The following is a 21,674-nucleotide window of genomic DNA, read 5'->3' on the forward strand; positions in this document are numbered from 1 at the left end:
AATCCTTCATTGTACTAGAAGAGGAAGGTTGTCTGAAGGGAGGGTATTATTCTAATTCTTAAGGAATCAATATTGGAATCACTCTTATTTAATGCTTGCAGTAACGTGACACAAAAGGAGTATGCTAATGAAATTTTGCTGAAAGCAAACACTGAGATATATTGCTAACACAGAAGAGGATTAAAGGCTCATACAGCAACGAAACAGATACTGTGACAACTGGAATAACAGAAATGGAATGAAATTTAACAGCATATAATGTATGTATGAAAAACCAACAGTGGGAGCTCAGTACTTGGAAAACAAACACGGAAGAAAAACATTAGTTGAACATGAGCTACCTATGAGTCACTACTGTGAAGACAGCTGGGAGAAAGCTGAACACAATCCTAAAATGTTCTAGGTTTGATATTACTAATAGACATATGAAAATATTCATATAACTGTACAAGATTCTTGAAATCTCATGTCAAATATTTATTTTCATTCTCCATGTGTGAGTGCCAGGACAGGTGGAAGAGTGCTATAAAAATAGGAAATCTTATCTTACTGAGATAATGAAGATAGTTCATCTTCTTTCCCCAGGCTTATTATCAAGTCACTAGCAATCCATAATATTCACCAGTTCACCATTTTGAACCACAAGACCGCAGATCATTGTCATGATGATAATGTAGCCAATAAATCAAGACTAAAACATGTAATTTTGCAAGGATGGTTGCCTAATTATTGGCCCTGTATAATCACCTATAGATCACACTCTATTTATGACCTCAACACAAATATTCACAATAATCTCTAATTTTTTACAGTAATGGAAACCCATTAAGATAAGATTTCCTATAGATAACCATAACACTTAACAAATAACAATTCAGAAAAGACAAGATTAAGATCTGTGTACTGACTGAGACTTCACTGGATTAAGAATATACATAAATATTTGAGTTATGATGTTATCTTGTTCCTTTACCAAAGAAAATTAATTACATTGTTTTTAACTTGAAGAGCTAGATATTGTGTCTAATTGGTGAATATATTATTTCTACTCTTCTATCCCAGGTTAATAATTTATGATACAGTACAGACTTGTACAGTACAGACATGTACAGATTTTCTATATAAGAGTAGGAAACCTTTGGATGCCTGCCAGTAAATATTCAGTGAACATTTCTGCCAATAGCAAATAACAGTAACTATCATTAAGACTTGTACCTTAAGAACACAATGTGCTCAAAAATATCAAATTTATTTGGTTTTGTATGAGTTATGAGGTAAAGAATGTTATAATAAAATAAAAATATTGTAAATGTGCAATTTCAATAAACTTTGTAGACACGCACTTTAGTCAGAAATGCTTATCATTATGTGAATGTATTAGTTCCTTTTCTTATGTGTAGTCATGTTAGTGCTTTCATTCCATCAAATATTGAAAGATAGATCTTATATTAAATATCTGAGAATGCTCACAATAGTATTGGAATACGGCACGTTCCAGGTCAATATTAGCACAGTCATTGCCCATGGATAACACGAATAGGATCTTAAGGGACTGGAATCCTCCTAAACCTTACAACAACAGTCCTGTTGCGTGTGAACTGATTAAAGTGAGAAATCTGTGGGCTCAACCTACTTAGAAAACAAACTCTTTTTCAGGTATAAAGACATTTCTGGTGGTAAGGGCCAAGGTTGGCTGAGGCAGAGCTCAGCTGGCAGCACATTGTGCCCAGATGGGACCCTGTGCCTGAAACACCCTCCTTGTGCTGGGGTTATCACACTGAAATGCCAAAAGGTGTTCTGCACCTCCTGCCAGAAATACAACTCCTGCCCTCAGTCTAGATATGCAATTTCTGTAAGACTTCAACCCTCCATGATTTCATTTTAAATCAAAATGTGTGTGTTTGTTGGTGCTGTTATTTTAAAGATGATGATACACGTGTAGAAAGACAGAGGACTGCTGTTATCCAGGCACAACTAGGGATCATTCCCAGGGATCACTGCTCATCATAGCCATCAGGTTGCAATGACCTCCCACCGCTGCTGACTTTGTATTTCCTTTTATGTCCTATGTGTGTAACAGGCAGGGGGAGCACAAGTCTGGAAGGTTCCAAGCAGCTTCCTCACAGCTGTGTGTGGAGGGGTGAAGGTCGCCTGCCCTGTTCCTGGGCATGTGGCTGCCCTTTCCTTCCTTCCTGCTGCTCTGGGAGTCGATGGTGCCTCGGAGAGGCTGGGTCTCAGAGCGGAGCAGTCGCCCAGAGAAACAGCCAGCTGAGGCAAGAGCTAAAGAAGGGATTCCCCCGAGCAGCCGCTGCTGTGTAGGTCAATCTTTCCAACAGCACAACCCTGCAGCTAAAGGCAACCTTTTGTGACAGTTGGGTCCCACAGCTCCAGGGAAACTGAAGAGATGATTTGGTGTCTTTTTCTATTTGTTTTCTGGAGTTGATAAAACTAAACTTTCCTGACTTAAAATCAGTTTTGGTTTAGATTCAAAGGAAATACTGCTAACAACCTATTGTCCAATTCTGTTATTTCTGTGCTTCATAATAACTTATCTTGCAAATATTTCCTTTTACTGTGATGAAAGACGATTTGATGACAAAGTATGAAACGCCAAGAAAATGTGCCTCTTTGGCTTCCCTCTTGCTTCTTCAGGGAAAATACTTTGCTATGGATTCACACCAGCATCCTCTTATCATTGTACCTGTCAAAGCTGCTGGTCAGCTGCCTGATATTTTCATGTCCTCTTTTCCATAATCCCGCTGCCACAGGTGATTTGCCCTCCACTGTTGAATAAGTGGACTCCTTTTCTAATTTGTTGCATCAAGCAGGTAAAAGAGGAAGATGCCCTACTATTGCATTAATTCTATTTTTATTCCAGTTTTTACTTTCTACACTGTGCTGGTGGACTTTGAGGTTCCAGGAGCCAGCTGAGGTAGCTCATCAACACATCATGTTGGAAAGAGAGCAATGCAACTTGTCTTAACACAGCACAAAAGTCTGTCAGGGCAGGAGAGCTCTATTTGCTCAGTTTGGAGACAGGCATTCTTTTAATTTGTCTTTTTATGTTCATATATGCAGAGGTCCTTTCCTGTGAAAATATATGTCAAGTACACATACATATACTATATATATAATGTGGAAGGTTCAACTAAATTGGAAATATTCTGTTGTCATTATTCATAGAGAAATTGTATGGAAATAACATAGAAGAGAAGGAATGTTTCTGAACAGCATCCTTCAGTACACCTGGCTGGAACCAGTTAATGCAAATTCATCACCGCTGGTGCTTGTATTCTCTTCCCCACTACAAACCACAGTTTGTCTCTGACATATGGGGCTAAGGAGCCAGAAAGAAGCTTTGTCATCTCACTGGGAGTCTTTCAATTCCCAGAATCATCCCCGAAAAGCAGATGATGGTCTATTGGTGTGAATACCAGAAACCAATTCTATCATGCATGCCAGAGGTTAATCATCACTACTCTTGTCTGTTCTCTCTCCAAGGTAAACATTTTGATGATAGCCTTCATGCTATGCTGATAAGTAACTACTATTTGGTCATTTAATTTTCATTTGCCTCACTGAAGTGTCTGTGAAGGGTCCAGGCCGAAGAAGAAGAAATTACGGCAAACAGCTGGTTTTATTTATTTTGCATTGTTTAAGTGACTTCAGATATTCTGAAATCTAACTCAGATGTGAGGGGAGAAATGCAGTTACAAAATGTGGGATATGCACCAGTGTTGACACTCACAAATGGAATCCTGCCCACAGCAAGTACACTTGATGTTTGTAGTGGTCTTTCAGCTGTCTGCTGCCTTATCCATCTATTAGCATTGCTTTAGGCTTGCTGACAAGGTAATGTGACAATTTCAGCACTAAATAGGTGCTAAGCAAAGATGACTCTAAGCGGGCCACCTACTTACTATGGGGAGCGTGACTGTTTCTGCATGAAATCCTTTTTTGCTGTTTGGGAGAATTCAAATGTGATTTTCTGTTCTTTGTGTCTAAGATAATATGACACGAACTATAGCTGAGGGGAAGGAGAATGAGGACTCTGGATTAGAAATGTGTTTATTTCTCTAGGCAGCAGAGTGATTGACAAGCCCAGTGGTATCCAGGATAAAACCCGCTACATTTGGGAGCCTACTGAATAAAATGGTGCTAAGGCACCCCTGCAGCTGCCACAGCACTACCGGAGTGGACTGTTCTTTGGGTTTTCAGTTTCTCTTTTTTCTGTTAATGCCTACAAAGGTGACCTTCTAAAGAAACAAATGATTTCTTTTGAAGGGATAATTATTAAGTTTCTTAGACATGGAAATATAAGCAAGCCTTCAATGATACGGTGATCCTTATCTATTGCAAGCTGACCCAACAACTCCCACAGGAGGTTTGGAGCATGGATCTATTTTTTCCAGATAAGGATCTTAAAACACTCTATCACTTATTTGAGGAAAGGATCTTTGTGTCTGTCTCATTCTTTTCCCCTTAAATCCTTTTATTTCCTGCTTATATGAGAGGTATATTAATACAGAATAAGAAGCGGTATGTGATTTATTTCCTTGCTGGAGCTCATTTCTCTTCTGGTCCACCTTACCCTCCTGGTACTCGTGAAATAACCAGATTACAGAGTTTCCAGTTTAATGACTATTGCTTTGCTCTTAAAGATCTTGTTACAACAAATGAACAGCAGTGTTACTAATAAAGTCTCTGCTGTTAATATTTAATAACTGTTTTCCTGTTATATATTAAAAAGATCCTCAATTTTAAGTATATTTTGAGTACTTGAGCTTTTAGTTGTGTTTGTTAAAGAAACCAGAAGTGCTTTATATAACTTTTATAAATTCTTAAGACTTTAAATATGTATAAAGTCCGTCCAGTTTTCTCTGATCACAACATAGAGTTTCACCTTTTTGATATATCAGATGAAAGTCAACATCTAATTGTGCTCTTTTTAAAACTTGTGTAAAAACAACAACAAAAACCCATCAGTGGAATTCCTGTTTGGATTACTGAAGACGATGTTTTAAAATAAAGGAATTGATGCTGAAAGAGAATTGAAAAGGTAAATCTGTTTATGTCAATTTAAACAACTTAACTGCAACCAGGTTTAAAAATGGTGTAACCCAAACACATTTCAGACATTTCAAATTTTAAGGTAGATACAGTCTAATCACATTGAATTGCTTCTAAGCAGCACTTTTCCTCACATTTCAAGCAAAGTGTTTACTACAGTACAATTTCACACTGATTAGAAGGGTGGAAAATACAGTCTCCAGAAGTGACTCAAAGAAGTTTATTCATTGTCATGTGGGCTTGCTTTGGGCAGATCAGACAAGCTCATAGGCATGTCAGCAGAGAGCTGAGCCCTGCAGTTCTGTGACAGCACTGATGGATGTGTGCTGCTGTCAGCTCAACAGCAAAAGGGGGATTTTCTAATGCAGGTCAGTCAGGGGATGTTTGAAATACTTTAATATTTTTTTATAAGGAGCTTCTAAATATGCTACTTATGCTAAATGTGCTCCTTATTAAAATGATATTCTGGGCCAGGTGAAGGTGAGAGTCCTCCTTGGGCAGTTCTGCTTCAGCAGGTAAATCGTTTGTCAATTCTACCCTGACTGATGGCCATAAACAATCTACCAAGTAGTTATAATGCAAAAGAGCTGATAATACTGATAATATCCATTTTTATATAATAATTTATGGCAGTACATAACGGACACTTCCAAACTACAAAGAACATTTTTGAATAGAGGATTTTATCTTCATATGTGATGTCTTAAAAATTCAAAAGATACTCTTGATTTCTATGCACAAGAAAACGTGTATTTTGAACCAAATTTGGAAATATTTCTAATGGAGATCTCAGACTGAACAAATTTCTGTATTACATCATTGTTGCTCTGTGAAATGTTAGATCTAAGCAGAAGAATTTCCTTACCAAAAAAACATTTACTATCTAAAATATTAGCTGGAAAGTCTGAGAAGAAGGAAAAAAGCAAAACCCAATTTTCTGCTATTCACTTTTGAAACCATCTTTTGATTTGTTCCCTTTTAGCTAAGTCATTGTTTTTCCTTGCTGTTTCATGTACAAAGCAAACTGCATACCAAAACCACACACTTCATGAGTCAGAAGTTGGAAACAAGTAGAGATGTTATTGCTATTGCTTTCAGTAACACAAAGTCAGCAGGTTGCCTTCCTTTCATCTTGGCAGGATGATAATTCTTATAATGCTATTTTAATATACAACTCTGTACATACTTTATGTTACACTCCCACCATATGTTACATAAAATGCTAAATTAGGTTTTAAAGAAAAGAGTCTTTATTGTGCCTCATTTCTTTCAAATATGAGCAAAGAAGAAAATTATAATAGACATGAAGCTGCATCCACATGCAAGTCTACATCTCATTCCAAAAATGTGTTTTGAAATTGTTCTGTCTTCTCTTTGATGGTCTTGCTTATGGTGTGTGATTAAGCTAATTCAAATATATATACAAACACATAACAGGATTGGAAGAGCAGAATTCTTTGAACTGGTTGGAGAAATAACTCTCCAGAAATAAAGATTTACCTCACAAACAAAGTAAAATGTTCACTTTTCTATAAAAAGTAAGTCTAGTTACGTTTGAAACAAACTATATGTATAGTATAATAAATGCTGATGGTTTGGGTGAAAGTTGTTCAAAAGAAAAATCCAAGAGTTTGAAAGTTGTGGTTTAATTAATAGAGAAACTGTTACAGCTCATGGCTGGTATACCTTTTTAAAGAAAGAGATAAATTTCAGTATATTTGAGTAAATGTATCAAGTAAAGTAATATGTGACTCCGAATAGAAAATTACTGGGGAAGATGTACCTTTCTCCCCACTGCTTATGTATCCAAATGAACACAGATTGGGATCTATGAAAAGACATAATTACAGTTTTTAAAAATGTGTCATCCGTCCTCTTTCATTCTACAGCTAAATTAGCACATTCTCGGGATACAGTAAAAATATGGAGCATAACATTACGACTATTTTATCTGTCTATATTTAATACAGAGTCAACGCTTAGAATGAGTATGGGAACATCGAGGCCCTGGCACAAGCGAGCAGCATTTCAAGACTGCAATTAAGAGGAGCTTCTATTGAAGGCACATCAACCAAGTGCCTTTCTGAAGTAGGAATAAATGGTAAGGGACACATGGCGATGCACATGAACGCTTTCTAGACTGCCTGCCAATGAGGGCAGGGAGCTGATTCCACTGACGCGCATGCCTTGCTGCCTCCTGCCCTCAGGAGGAGCGGCTGTGCCTGCAGTCCCTCCTACAGAACACGAACGTGACCTGCCCTGTGCCCGGGGTTTGGTCCTGCTCTTGCATAGGATGCCTGGCTGCCTGGCTGCAAAGGCATGGCTGAGAGCCCCTTCAAAAAGCAGCTACTGGAGACTAGTCTGCAACGGGGATGGTGAAATCTGCAGGCTAGGACTGGCGCTGTGCCAAGTGGTCCGGGGACTGCGTGCATTTAGGATTTGGGTATGAATTGCTTTCAAGAGCAAGTCCGGGCTTGTCTGCCGGTATTGCACTTACAAAAACATCTCCCCGGGAGGCAAAATCCTACTGAAGACCTGCAGGGTTTAGGTGCAAAGTCCCACTGGGTCTTTTGCAAAGTGAGAAGCCTGAGCTTTGGTGGCTTGCAAAGGCACAGGGGCTTGGCTGCTCTCTGCAAACGAGACTGTTGCCAAATCTGTGAAGGGCCTGCTACTGCAGGGGCTTTATCCCCCAAGGTGTTGAAGGGTGCACCCAGCTCTTGCAGGATTATTTGCTCCAAGGGAAGGACTTCTGCTCGGCTGTGAAACACACTCTTTTGCATATTAGAATTGTTTCAGAGCAAGCAGATAGATGTTACCTGGTTCTCTTGAAACTTAGTAGAAATCTTAACAACTACCTGGTGATTAATTGTCGTGATGTTCTTTTTAAAGTAGAAGAAGCTATTGGCACTCTAGGATTTTAAAACACAGCTATTGTATAGGCGGGAAAAACCAGCAGTTGTGCCTTACATTGCAAAGCGAGACGTTTTCTCCTGAAATGGGCTACTGTGTAAACCATGGGTTTGCAGCTATCAGCAGTAACAAATAACTAGTGCTTTCTAAGCAATACTTGAACTGGAGCATTCCTGTATTTCTAATCATAAACCTGCCTTTGTTTCCAGAGAATAAGGAATTCTGAGAAAAGGAGACGGGTCTTTCGAATGACATATGCTTTCCACCTTCATCTTAGTAACTTCTTTTGAAAAATAGAATGATGAAAGTGGTTCATTTCTGCTGAGGCAGTCACTCCTCTTGATCAAGAGAAGCACGCTGCAAATTGGAAACAAAACGGGACTGAAACCCTGTGCATATTAAAAGTGAACGCATGAGGGGCATGAAAGTGGCTGCAGATGGTAAGGTGCCAAAAGCGAAAACTATCTCTTAGGGCAATAAGGGACACTGCATTTCTCTCCATGCTCACCCAAAACTCCCCCCCTCTGCATGCACCAGCACAGGATACGCACACCAGCACAGGACATGTACTCAGGTGTGCGCCGTGCCCCCTGCTCCTGCAGGCTCAGCCCCCCAGGCTGAGCTTTGGCTCCAGGCTGCACCAATGGGCCGCAGAGGACCCCAGGGGAGCCGTGCCTGGCCGAGGGACGGGAGGCCGGGGGGCCAAGGGCGTTCCCCACCCCCTGCCCCACGGCCCTGGGTTGCTACATGTCGGGGCAGCACCTCTATAAGAACCCTGCGGCACAGCCCCGGGCCGCGGGGCGGGAGAGTCGGAGCTGTTGGGCCATGGAGGCCGCCGAGGCCACGGCGAAGGCGGCCCTGCGGGCACCCAAGTGCTCCCGCTGCCGCAACCACGGCTTCGTGGTGCCGGTGAAGGGCCACGCCGGGCACTGCCGCTGGAAGCTGTGCCTGTGCGACAAGTGCTCGCTCATCACCGAGCGGCAGAAGATCATGGCAGCGCAGAAGGCGCTGAGGCAGCAGGAGCCCGACCCGCCGGCCCGGGCGGGCGCGGACGCCGCTCCCTCGGGCGAGGCTTCTGCGGCGGCGGCGGCCGAGGACGATGCCCCCGAGCACTGCGGCCTCGAGGGGAAGAAGGGCGCCCAGCCCGACGGCGGCAGCTGCAAAGGCACGGTGTCCTGGGGATCACCGCCGCCTCCCTTCAGGGACCTCGGTAAGGACCTGGCCCCAGAGCCGCTTCTCCTGTCCAGCATCTTGCTATGTTCATGCTCCTGTTTCCCTTTATCAAACCCTGCCGCTTGTGCAGTTCGCACCTGCTGATTCCTCAGGCTCCGGCCCCCCACGAGCCATTCCCTGCTGTGTGTCGCGCTTTCCTTGCTCAGTGGGCTCAGCTGGCATGTTGAATGCCCAGCCTGCAGTGCCGTTCCCTTCGCAGCGCGGGCAGCAGCAGCGTGCTCGGCCTCGCCGCTCCTTGCGAGGCTGAAGCTTAAGCAAGTGGCTTTTCTCTGAGAGGGGAGTTGATTTTGGGAGGGCGAACAAACTGGGATCTGCTTTGCATGTTTCTCCCAGTGCTGGCTCACTGTTTCTAAATTCACAGGCACAAGCCTCCAGCAACAAAAAGCTCGGCGATGGCGGGTAAATGGGGAAGGTACTGCTGCAGTGTCTGAAGCAAACATTTTATGATAGCGCTGTAAAATAAAGAGACCTTTTGGCCTTAATTTTTGTAGAAAAAACTAAACTTGGCTGGGACGACTTGGTGTAAAAGTGCCTTTAGTATTTAAGAGTAGGGCCTAGATTTTGCAGGTGGACCAATATGGTCTGTCAACTCTTAAATTGCTTCCTTTAATAGAGTTTTTCATGTGATTTTTACTATTTATTATAGTAATTGCATTCTATTACCATTTAATAATTTTACAGAAATCGTTACTGACTGCAGTAGTCATTAATCTGAGCTCTAGAGAGCTGTCAGACTGCAAGACAAAATGCTGTTCTGAGAAGCCCAGAGGAAAGACTTGTTTCAGACATCTCTAGCATCTGACATTACTGTCAATACTTCCCTTTTTTAGCTGTGTTTCCAAAGAAAATTATGTTTATGGATGACACTAGTTGTACAGTTGCCTGTCAGTCCTTCTCTTAATACCATTTTTAACAGCCTGACCAACTACAGAAAAGGTTAGGCACAAGTAATGTAACTGTACATCTTGAAGATGGAAGATTAAAAACTGAAGTAATTGATTTCTGCATCTGAAGTTGCCTGTGTATGACCCTAAAACTGAGCCTGTGTGTAAAATAACTTAGTGACAGATAGGACTCTATTATTAGAACTGTAAAGTTAGAACTCGTGTTATTTCTGTGGAACTTTGTTTTAAGTACTGCTTAAGTCTTCAGGTAGGTTGTTTTGCTGTTGCTGATGTTCTGAACGGGATTGTGTAGCCAGTATATTACTAAGGACAAGCTTCTCAATGCACAAGATAGAAAAGAATGCAAAATAACTGTGTTACAAGTGTCATCTACTGTACCTTTCCTTAGTTCCAAAAAAATCACAAAATTAAATTCATGAGGAGCTAAGCAGGAAACCAAAGGACCAGATTCTCCTGTCTGAGAATGGAATTTGTCCCTACAGCTACTTTTACAGAATTACATGGATATTTTTATTTGTTCTTTTCTCATTGTTTCCTAGTTCACCGGGCTTTTCCTCCAGAATACGCTGTCAACACAGAATACCTGGAGAGAGAGGCCCCGAAAGTGTACCCTGGGTGTTCTGGGGTGTATCCTTACCACCCATTTCCCATGGGATTTGCCATCAGTGAGTCAAGCAGTGGGGAAGCACCACCTCCAGGGATACCACTTGGTTTCCGACACATTCCTAGCAACTATGGGCCAGGGAATGCAGCTTCTGTATCAGTAAGTAGCAGGCTCTTAATGACCTGTGCTAATAGCATTGCCTTTACTTTTAAAAAGTCATCCAGTTTATCAGTTACTTCTCAGCATTTTGATATATTACGTTGAAGAAAACATCAGCAGAGGTGATGTTGATGTTAATAGTCTGACGTGAGCCCACAACAGCAAACCCATGCACTTAAAAGTGGACAGAATTTGCAAGGTGTTTTGGGGCATTTATATCCTGCTAAATTCTGAAACAGCCTTTTGGACACTTGCACATGGTCACATTGTGCCAGTGTAGATGGCACAGATACGAATTGGGAGATTGCTCTTTTTCCATGCAGGACAAATCTAACAGGATAGGAAAAACATCAGGGCTTGGCCAGGGTACCACAGCCACAGAGAGTGAGTGTGGTTGCTCCTGGTTCAAATCAGCTGCTCCAAGGAGATCCAGAACAGGTGATGAGGACTTAGGCCAGTTTTGCTGAGACATGGTGTGAGAAGCTTCTGCTTCTCCGTGTCAGCATGTTACACTGTGCACAGGTTTTGCACGTGTCAATACAAGCGTGGACATGGCAGCATATGGATAAAAAAATGTAATACAGGTAAAAATTGAAACAGATACTTGTTTGATAATGCAGATTTATCCTGGAGAGAGTGTTTAGATGGAAGATGATTTGCTTCGTGTGTTTCCACAGGTTCCAGATGGAGGTGGAGATTTCCATCAAGGATACTACACTGCTCTGCCTCCCTTCATCACACCAAGTTTTCTGACAGGGATTCATTACATTCCAACTACCGTTTCACTGAACATCTTGGCTGAAACATCCAAGGAAGCACATGGTAAGGAAGTATGAGATGAGCCCTGGGAGATCCACCATTAACCTGGTTTCAATATCTAAGCACAGAAATGGAAACCCCTAGAGACCCTGATCCCAGCTAGTTGTGAGGGGTTCCCAGAGTCCTGAGATGGAGCCAGGACTGAGGTCCTGAAGTGCTGGGCCAGACTGCCAGCTGGCACAGCTCTGGGAGGGGCTGACCTGAGGGAAGCAGCCTGGCATGCAGCTGATAAACACCTCAGTCTCAGGCAGACAATGAAGGCTGCAGGACTCAGAGCTATTCCAGAAAATGATCTGCTGATGTTCTCAAAACGAAAATATTTTTCTACATAGTTAGTTTGCAGGGTATATTTTAGAAATCATTTGGCTCTGTTGCAATTTAGACAAATTGTTAAAAAATCATGTGGACTAACCCTTACCATGAATAATATGAAATTTCTTGCTCATCTGAAAATCCTCCCTTTTAATTGCTGCAAAAGAAAGATTGAATCTTCAAAATCTTGCGTTGATTCTGTCAAGAATTTTAATTTCTGCCATAGATTAAGTTTTTGTGCCCCTCTACTTTGTGTCTGTTTCATGTTTTGTGCTTACATATGGACATACCTGTGATTATATTCACAAGTTTTTCATTTGGCTGCAGCAAGCTGTGACCACAAGAGGGTAGAGCTGCTCAGAGTATTAGCCACTAGTGCAGGATAAGCAAATATCCAATTTTATTTTGAATTTGTTTTTATTTAATCTTTTGAAAATACAGATAAATAAATACAACTTTATTTCTTTCCTGAGTTAGAGGGGAAGAGAGGAAAACAAGTGCTAGCACATAAACCAGAAAGTGTATGTAGGGATCAATGGGTTTTGTGATTGGAGATCTAGGGAATGCTGCAGTGGCAGAGAATATGTAGGAAGCTGCAGCTTTTCTGTTGGACTTCATGGGAATGGGAAGGAACTGGGAGTAGCACACAAAAAATGGGAGACATGGAGTGAAGTTATAGTATTGTGTGAGGGAAACAGGAAATCCAGTCCTGCACTGGTGGAGTGAAGTTGTACTGGCCAAAAATGATGAAAACAGGATAGAGAAGAGACACCAAGAGAGCAGCCTCCCCAGAGAGCAAAATGCCATCTAATGACCTCAGCCCAGGCACAAAGCCATAGGAAACAATGCATCATGGACTGTGCTGCTCAGAGAACAATCCAATTTTCTTAGTACTGTGGAGAAAGTAGAAATTACTGCATTGCATTTGTGCTCCAGGGTATGTAGGAATTTACAGTTGTAACGCAGCGAGGGGGATAATTCTGCATGAGGTCATACAAAATAGCCTGGCAGCAGAAGATGCAGATGTAGGGCAAAGAGTGAAACTAATAAATCCTTTGATTCTGGAATTCAAGATGCTTGAAAAAAGAGAAAAGCTGTAACATATAGTGCATAGGGATGTGTTAGGATTGCATAATGTCTTTTTTTTTTTTTTTTTTTCCCCAAAACCAAACTGACTCCAACCTGCAGTTAGGCTTGGGACTGTCCTTCCCCCAGAGACCTCCTGAACTGAGGTGAAATGGGCTTTCTGGCAAAACTGTTGCAGGAAAATGGATATAAAAACTCTAGCAGGGGACAAATGGTGTGGAAAGGTGTGTGTGATCTCTGCCCCATAGGAAATCTGAGATGAAGACAAATAAAAAAAAAACCAAGTCCTACCTGAAAAAGGTGTTCTTAGACTAGAATCTGCCACCAGAAAGATTGAGTCAGTATGAGGCTGGTTTGGTGAAGTATAGGCCATGATGTTACTTAATTTCATGCAGCATGAACTCGTTGTGTTATGGAGATCTGACAAACACAAGGTATGTGCAGTAAAACAGACAGCACAGCATCTGAGGATAGACTCTGCTTGCAGATTGTTGGCTTTCTGAAAGAGCAAGCCACGGAAAAACAAACAAAACCCATGTGTCCTGTGAGGCAATGAGGGAGCTTTTCATGCAAATTGGCAAGGAAGTACTTCATAAAATGAAAATCCCTTGTTGGATTTGAAGGAGGGTTTATTAATCAGTCTGTCCCAGTCTTTGAGAATTCACAGGAGTGTTAAAAAGGCATGGCATAGGTTCATGGTGGGTAAGTGGGTAAAAGCATCTGCCTCATACTTCGATACCAGTGCAGCTTCAGATGTTGAAATGTGATTGGTACCATGTGTAAAGAGAACTGAAATGCAGGGTTTGGTGGTTTGGCTTGTCTGTGTTTAACTCTGGCATTTTTCCGTTCTTCATTTTAGCTACTGAAGCTGACAATGAGGATTCAGGGGTGATGCAGGAACCTGGACAACCACCTTCTTCCCCAGAAGAAACCAGCAGAGACCAACCTGTACACTCTAAACAGTAAATGGGCTGGAGAAGAGCTGAGAGCAGGCAGCACAGTTTTGCTTTTTGAGGAGAGTGTTAGTTAATGAGGGTTGAGTGACACTTAGTCACTGAGCAGCTGAACACAACACAGCTAGAAGGGGTTAGTCCCCTGCCTCTCTTTATGATCATGTTAGAGCTACCAGGCTCACAGCTCTGCCTCCTGAGCACTGCAAAGCCCATGTTCTAGAATAGGTTTTCCAGTGGAAGCAGCACATGATTATGACTCTGAATTTGTTCCTTTGCTGAGGTTACATGGCTCCCTGACCTTGGAGTGAGGTCTCTGAGCCGTGTGCATTCTGCAGCATTTTCATGTTCATGACAGTAGTCAAAAAGGTGTTGTTTGTATCTGTTTGCTTTAAAGGAAATCTGGTTCTGAATGTTACGGAAGAGTTAAGTGATGTGGAGCCTGAGGACTGGGGGAAAGAGGATGGGAAGACAGCCTGGGTTGCTGATGAACTTGGCTGGCTAAGATGATTGACTGGATTCAGCAGAGTAAGGGAACAGTAGGTGCTGGTCCAGAAGGGCATGGCAGGAATGTGTGGAAGGCCTGGTGCCCCCGCACTGTTTTTTGGGTGAACTGCCTTTAAGGCACCTTCTGTTCACGCTGGGGACAAACTTGATTTGGAATCACCACTTGTCACACAGGCTTCACATCGGACAATTTGAATATCCTTGATGATTTATACAGGATTTCAGTGTTGCTGAACTCGTGACAGCTGAAACTAAACAGTGATATTTGTTTCTGAAGGGCTCCTGTAGACAGCTTTGTCCATGTGTGTTGGAAGAGCACTGTGGTGTATCAAAGGTGTGGAGAGATTGCCCAGGAAACTGGGACAGAACACCCTTTAGAATAATAATTTCTCAAATCCATACATACTATGATTTTCAATGCTAACCTTTAATTAAAAATGAATTAATTAAACATTCCTCTGCTGTTTTGCCCAGAGGAATTGGTTTTGTACTAAGTGCATCAGTTGTTAATGTTTGAATAATTGGGGCGGGACTTTTGTATAATTAAAAAAAGATACATTAAATTGTTGTTACAGTTCGATGTGTGTCTCCATGTATTTTTTTCTAGCCAAATGTCAGATGTAGCCCTGAACAGCTCTGTGTAGCAGACTTGTCTGGAGAGAGATTTAGGCCTCCGTATTTTTCTTCTATAATGTCTGTCTGCTGCTGTAGAGGTGAGCACAGTAAAATAAACAGACTTCTCTGCTACTTGTATTAATAATCCCTTGCTCAATGCAAGAAGTAAAGAAATTATACTAAGCTGAACATCTATCTTTTTGTTTAATTTAGTGGATGATCTGTTGGAATGCTTTGCAGCACACAGCATTTTGGGGCAGAAGTGAAAGTGGCCAATTTAGAACTGCCCAGAGGAAAAGCAGAAAAATGAATATATCTATAGCAAAGAATCTGATGTACAGCTTGTTATGTACTAGATTTACAACAGGATCTTTGCTCCCAGCAGTGTCCCAAACCTGCTCTTAAAACTACTGTCTGCTCTGCTTGGGAAAATCTGAATACTTTTCAAAATAAAATAATCTACAAATAGAAATACCAGCAGCGCCCACAAAGCAGGTTCCTCTACACATGGTTTGTTTTCTATAATATAATGATTTAAGAAAATAGTAATGTACAGTATGAATAGTTGAACAGTCTCCTTCCCAGATATTTTTCTAAAGTCATATTCAGTGTTGTATTACTCCTTAAATCTCAAAGCAAGGTGGACTCCAGCCCATTCCACTGACTAATGCGTGGTGGTTGTAGATATACTGCATATACAGCACTGTTTGCTCTGTGTTTTACTGGGCCAGTGACTGCTTCCAGACTGCCAACCCAAACTCCTCATTTTCCTTCCCTCCATCTTTCTGAACTATTGGCGAGGAACCAAGAGCCTCTACTTTGGCTGTGGGAAGGATGGGATGGCACTCAGGAGGGTGTCTTGCTGCACTGCTGGAGGATGAGTGGGCATCTCCAGAGGGATGTTGTAGTGAGTTTTAAGGAAGAGATGCAACAGAAATGCAACTAAACTGAACAAGGAGATGGAGGAGTTGGTTACCCAGGGAGTCACAAAACAGTCTTCAGTTTGAGGAGGAGACAGCTGAGGGGGGATACGACTCGGTTTTAGGACATCGTGTTTTCTGTGGCAAAGAAGCTGTGAAACCATTGCCAAACCTCAGTACTTCCATACGCCTTAAGGACGAGAAGGTGAGCAGGGGCAGGGGCGAAGGATGTCTAAGCAACCTCGTAGTCCTCTGCAGAGAAAGGATGGACTTCCAGCCCAGACTAAAGTCTTAACAGTTACAGCTGGTTTTCCTACAGCACTGAAGTGAGGCCAGTCCTGTTCAATATGCATAATCATATCATCAGTCGTATTTTGGTGTAATTTCAGACTTCTGCATTTTAGGAAATTAGTCCCCAAGTTCTTGCACCTATCCCTGCATGGGAAAGTAAAGGACTTGGTAAGAAGAATTAAAGTGGGTAACTCTCCAGCTGACAGGATGAATTACCTTATGTGGATTATTCAAGGTTTCATTCTTCCATTTTGTGCTCAGCTTGTCCTTTTTAACCAAGGAAAAAGTGTTCCTTGACAATTGGTATTGTCATACTGTGCATTTACGGACTTCAAAGTGAATAATTTTAATTCCAAACTTAGTGCCAACCAGTGTTTCCAATAATTAAACTCTCTGATCTCTTCTGACTCCATTTATTTAAATGAATGACTTAGGGATAATGAAATCAATTTGGATTGAAATGGAATGATTTGGATTAGACAAGCCACTCAGAGGTTGTTCCAGCCTAAATCATCCCAGAATTTTATTGTTTTTTATTAAGGCTGAAGCCACATAGTCTTTGGTCGAATTAATAAAACTTGGTAAGGAAAAGGAAAGGATACCCACTTCTCAAATCTTTCTGCACGAAAGCTTCTACTGGTTGCAGTAGGAAATCTGCATATAGCAGTTGTCATCATTACTGTTTTCAGATTTCTGAGGACTCCCTCTCTTGCTGCATAGATCAGAACTTCTGAAGGTGATTCCTAACACCTGACACTTCTGGCAATCCTCTGTCCTCACTGCAAGTCCCTCGGTCATCACAGAGCCACAAGCTCTTGTTTGTTCCCTGAAGGGGAAAACCTGGAATTAGGAGCCAGTTCCTTAATGTCTATTCACACCACTGATTTCATTACTTTCAGTGGAATTACTTGTGAGGCTGCAGAGTGGACAGTGTTGGTTAAAAATGCAAGTTTTAATCCGAGTTTATACAGAGGTGTCTCTGACACTGTCCAAAAACTTATTGTGGATTTGCATTTTCTGTAGGAGCTTACGAAAAATGAAAACAAACCCAAGAGATTCTAGAAGGATCGTGTAATGTGTCCTTTTTGCAAACATGCAGGATTCATCTGTCATTTCCCTTCAGCAGACTGCTCTATGTTAACACTTTTGTGGTATCGGCTTCTACATCTGGACTGAAGCAGGTTTTCATATGACAGTAATTATAATACTCTTTCTAGGCTTTTTTTTTTTTTTGTATTGGAATTAGATGCACCCAGTTGGAAACCTCTGAATTCACAGCAAGGCTAGAGCTGGTTTTTCCACATTAATGAGTTATTAATTTTGAACAGCAATCCAAAGAAATACTTAATTGCTTACCAATAAAGTCAGCTTGCTGCAAAGAAAAATTTCACTCTCCTTAAAAAAACAGTTTTCATGACAGAAGAATTCTTTATGATGTGAAAGATACCTATTTTGGAACAGTGAAAACTTCAATTAAATCCTTCTTATGGGCAAGTGGGCCTGGTTTTCCCATCTTTTGCCCAGTATTTTACTACTGCAACATTAGCATTAGTCACAGAGTTATGTCTCTGCTTAGCTTGCCAGAACATAGAGGTGAAATTCAAATGTAAAGAAAGACTTTGTGGAAACTGTTCCTGAAATCAGAGAGGGACTGCATGTTTTATTGTAGCCCAGGCCACTGAGAGAGCTCCAGATCCCACGCAGATGCCCAGGCAGTGATGTGTCCATACACACACCTGTGCATTTTACTTTCCTGTATCCTTACAGGTACAACGAGTAGGCTTGGCTTGGACATTTCTGAAAGAGCCCTCACCCGAACCAGAAGACTTACTTTGGTATTACTTTTTTTTGTACAGTGGGTAACATTTTTCTCTTGTTTCTTCTTGCTGGCCTTTCCCACTGGCTGTTGGATATTGTCCTCAGCCAGGCAACATTAGCGGCAAACTTGCTACTTATTCCATGCGGTGATCCCCTACGGATCTATTTGTGATCTCATGCTGTTTTTGCTTTATTTTTATGCAACCACCTTTAGTGGAAGCATTTCTGGTTTTATTTATCAATTACTGTCAGGGTTTTGTAGTCTTACTGGTACAATCTACTTGAAAGTGCCCATAAGCTACAGCAAATACAAACCCATTCTTTTTACAAAACTTTTTTTTTCCTCACAAAATGTGGTTTAAATAACAGTCATAGGCATAGTTGCCTGGGAGAACCTTCCAGTTTTTTCATGACAGGCTCTGTTTCCTATTAAGAAACGTGTTCTTTTGATCAAGGTGCAAATCGACTCTTTCTCATGCTCTTCCAACACTAAACATACACTTATTTCAAGACATTTAAAAGCTTCATGTACCTGCAGATGGCTGATTTTTTACATCCCCTTCCTCATGGAGCACCTCACATTGTGAAATGGCTCTTTACTTCCTGATGTTCCTCAGTCCTGGGATTACTAATTCTACCTGCCCATCTCCAAAGTCACACACAAGGCTGGTGATCTCATTCCCCAGAGCTGCCCCGATTTGTGGGGATCTGCAGAGCCCACACCTGCTTGCTTCACCTTCCTTATTGTCTAGCCCAGTCTGCAGCTGTGCTTTGTTTTCCCTCATAACACTTGGCAGTATTTTTTCACGGCCACTGTGCGACGATGGCATACAGATGAGTCAGAGAGCCAGACCTCCAAAGAAAACTAAGAGAAACAACAAATTTCACGTAGAGAAGCAAAGCGCCTGGGGTAGTCAAAGAGAATACTGTGGAGGAAGATGGACTCTTGTTTCCTTGGAGCGTTGGGAGGGATTTATGGAGGAGAAGGAGCGGGGCCGGCCCTGCACTGGGGGCGCTGCTGAGGCGGCGGGGATGGCGGCGCTCCCGCCTCATGAGGCACCGGACCCTCAGCTCCGGCGGGTCCTGCAAAGGCTCCTTGTGGGCCCCGGTCCCTCCGTCCCTGCCCTGGGGAAATGGAATGTTCGTTCTCGCCACATATCAAGCAGGTAAAGGCTCTGGGTTTGAGGGATTCCTTTGAAATTCCCCAGTGTGGGCGGGGGTTCGAGTGGAGCGCGGCGATGGCTCCGTGCTGGGGCGGTGCTGCTGCGTTCGCGCCTTGTGAGGCACCTGCCTTACCGCAGCCCTGGCGGTGCTGAGGGGAAAACCTCCGTGGAGAAGGGTTATCCGCTGTTACGTTGGTGTTTGTTCACCGGTGCAGGGCAAACAGCCCTCCGACAGCGCTCCAGGAAAGGTGTTCGCCTGTGCCAGGCGGGCAGTGGTGGCAGGAGGGGAGTTCGCCACAGCTCCCGTACAGCGGGGCTTGGGAGCAGCCGGAACGCTTCGATCTGCTTGTGCCAGGAGGAGCTGAGGCAGCTTTGTGTGTGTTGGCTCAGTCGTACTGCACATATCTATGGAGTAGCTTAACTTAAACGTGTAACTTTTGTCAGTGGTGATATCTTAAGTCCTTACTGAAAAGGACAAGTTCAAGCCAAAGGTGTCTTACAGAGGCTTACATAGTAAGCAAGGCATATATTGTATTGGCTTTCATAGTATAAATCAGGCCTGTAAACACGTTACCCATACTTGATGCACCTTATATACTTCATTTTATAAGTTCTTGCTTTCAGACTATTTTTTACCATTTGAGAAGTCTAAAAGAAAAAAAGAAAAAACCCCACCAAAACCCAAACCCAACAAAAAACCCATGTAGCTTAAAAACAGGAAAGGGAAACATTTAAGACTTAAGCCAAAATACCTTTTTTTTTTTTAGTAATTCAACACAGTTATTCATGGCTTTGGATTCCTTGGACCTAAATTTAGCTATGATGGATTTTTGGCCCTAATGTCAGCCCTGTGAGACTTGTGCTTATTCATGCTGAACTTCTTCAGTCTGAGAAGATGCAAGGTCAAATGCAATCTGACTCTTTTGGACCAATTTATGTTTTTACAGTGCTTCTTACTGGCTAAACTAATTTGGTTTGTTTACACCAGTTTCCAAGTTCAAAAGTGAAACTTTAGAAGAAGACAGCTAACCAGTGGAACAGATTGCCAGCAGTGTGGTGTGAATTTTCCATTACTCTCAGTCTAAGACAAGCAAGTTTCTCTAGAAAAAATGCAGGTGGGTTGTGTTGAAGAAACTCCAGTGAAATGTCTGTTTTGTGCAATAGATAGTCCAGGTTGCTCTTGGAGCCACAGAATAGACTGGAGCTCAGGAAGGCATTTGCCTTCAAGGGTAACCAACTCTCGGTCTGCCTGGTGAGAGGACTTAATACTGTAGGAAATAGTGTACCTAATAATGTAGTCAAGAGAGTGCTGTGCTGTGAGGACTGTCCATTTGTTTCAGTATGACTGTGTTACCTTCAGTTTAAGGCTCTGTTTTTGAGGACCTCTCTGCATGAGAGTTACATGTATTTATAGAGTAATATAAAGAAATTAACTTCTTTGTGTAACTGTAGGAAAAGGATAGGTCGAAGTTATTTTTATACCAAGTTTCTAGCTTTCCCCTTCTAATCTCAAGCTTGTCAAATTGATTAGTGATTATTACAGTGTTTAAATCATGCAGATTGTAAGTAGACATTAAATAAGCTAGCTCTTAGTGGGTGATTCATGGGACAGGGTGCTATAGTAGTTGAAACTGAGTCTGGAAGGCTTTGTTCAATACCTGACCTTGGGCCTACTGAGTAAAATCAGGCAGTTAATTCTCTTCTTGCCTTGGTTTTGTCAGATCGGTGGTTTTACAGACCTTTTTTGGACTTGAAATGTTTGCAAAATGATGTCTGAGAGCTGTTTAAATTATAAACCTGTGGAAGTACAGCCTGTGTACGGATCTGGTTTGCATGATGTCTCCAGTGCTGGTGCTCTAGAGCAGCAGGTTATTACTATGGCAGTTCTGAAGGGCTTCTTTTTTTATCCTGAGGCATAAACCTTCCCTGCCAGAAAAATGACATTCTGTTTTCAAACTTCAGTGAGAGAATGAAGAAATGAAGAAGCTTTGCAGAAACAGAGCTAGAATGTATCAGAGTGGAGTGGGATCTCCAGCAGGGAGACCTAGAGGAAATGGCAGTAGCTCAGAGCCCACGAAGACCCAGTGGGGACCTTGTAGCAGTCACACAGAATTCCTTAGGATTGGTCATAGTTCACTTAATGTATTTCACATGTGATTTCCTACATTTTGTCTTCTGATACATTCAAGCACAGCAGTTCTACAAGATTCACTTTGTCCATACCAGACACAAGAGTTTGTACCCTTAAAATATAAATCTTCTGCGTCTGACCAATGGAGAGCCTCAGTTGAGAGAAATAAATTTGATGGAAA

At 42.1% G+C, this 21,674-nt stretch overlaps 1 protein-coding gene and 1 long non-coding RNA gene across 2 annotated transcripts in view; both read left to right on the forward strand.

The window, feature by feature from the left end:
- Nucleotides 1–8,727: 8,727 nt before the first annotated feature.
- On the forward strand, nucleotides 8,728–14,325 carry DMRTB1 (DMRT like family B with proline rich C-terminal 1). The gene is made up of 4 exons (XM_050307017.1): nucleotides 8,728–9,190; nucleotides 10,658–10,881; nucleotides 11,559–11,703; nucleotides 13,958–14,325. The coding sequence occupies exons 1-4, from the start codon at nucleotides 8,728–8,730 to the stop codon at nucleotides 14,062–14,064; spliced, it is 939 nt and encodes a 312-aa protein (XP_050162974.1). The 3' UTR covers nucleotides 14,065–14,325.
- Nucleotides 14,326–19,235: 4,910 nt separating this feature from the next.
- Nucleotides 19,236–21,674, forward strand: part of LOC126635891 (uncharacterized) — a 43,726-nt gene continuing 41,287 nt past the window's right edge. The window contains exon 1 of the long non-coding RNA XR_007627823.1: nucleotides 19,236–19,365. This is a non-coding gene — a long non-coding RNA (uncharacterized LOC126635891). The remainder of the gene's footprint in view (nucleotides 19,366–21,674) is intronic.

The sequence above is a fragment of the Myiozetetes cayanensis genome, unplaced genomic scaffold (assembly GCF_022539395.1).
Source record: "Myiozetetes cayanensis isolate MyiCay16 unplaced genomic scaffold, myiCay2020 scf12, whole genome shotgun sequence".
Classification (NCBI taxonomy): domain Eukaryota; kingdom Metazoa; phylum Chordata; class Aves; order Passeriformes; family Tyrannidae; genus Myiozetetes; species Myiozetetes cayanensis.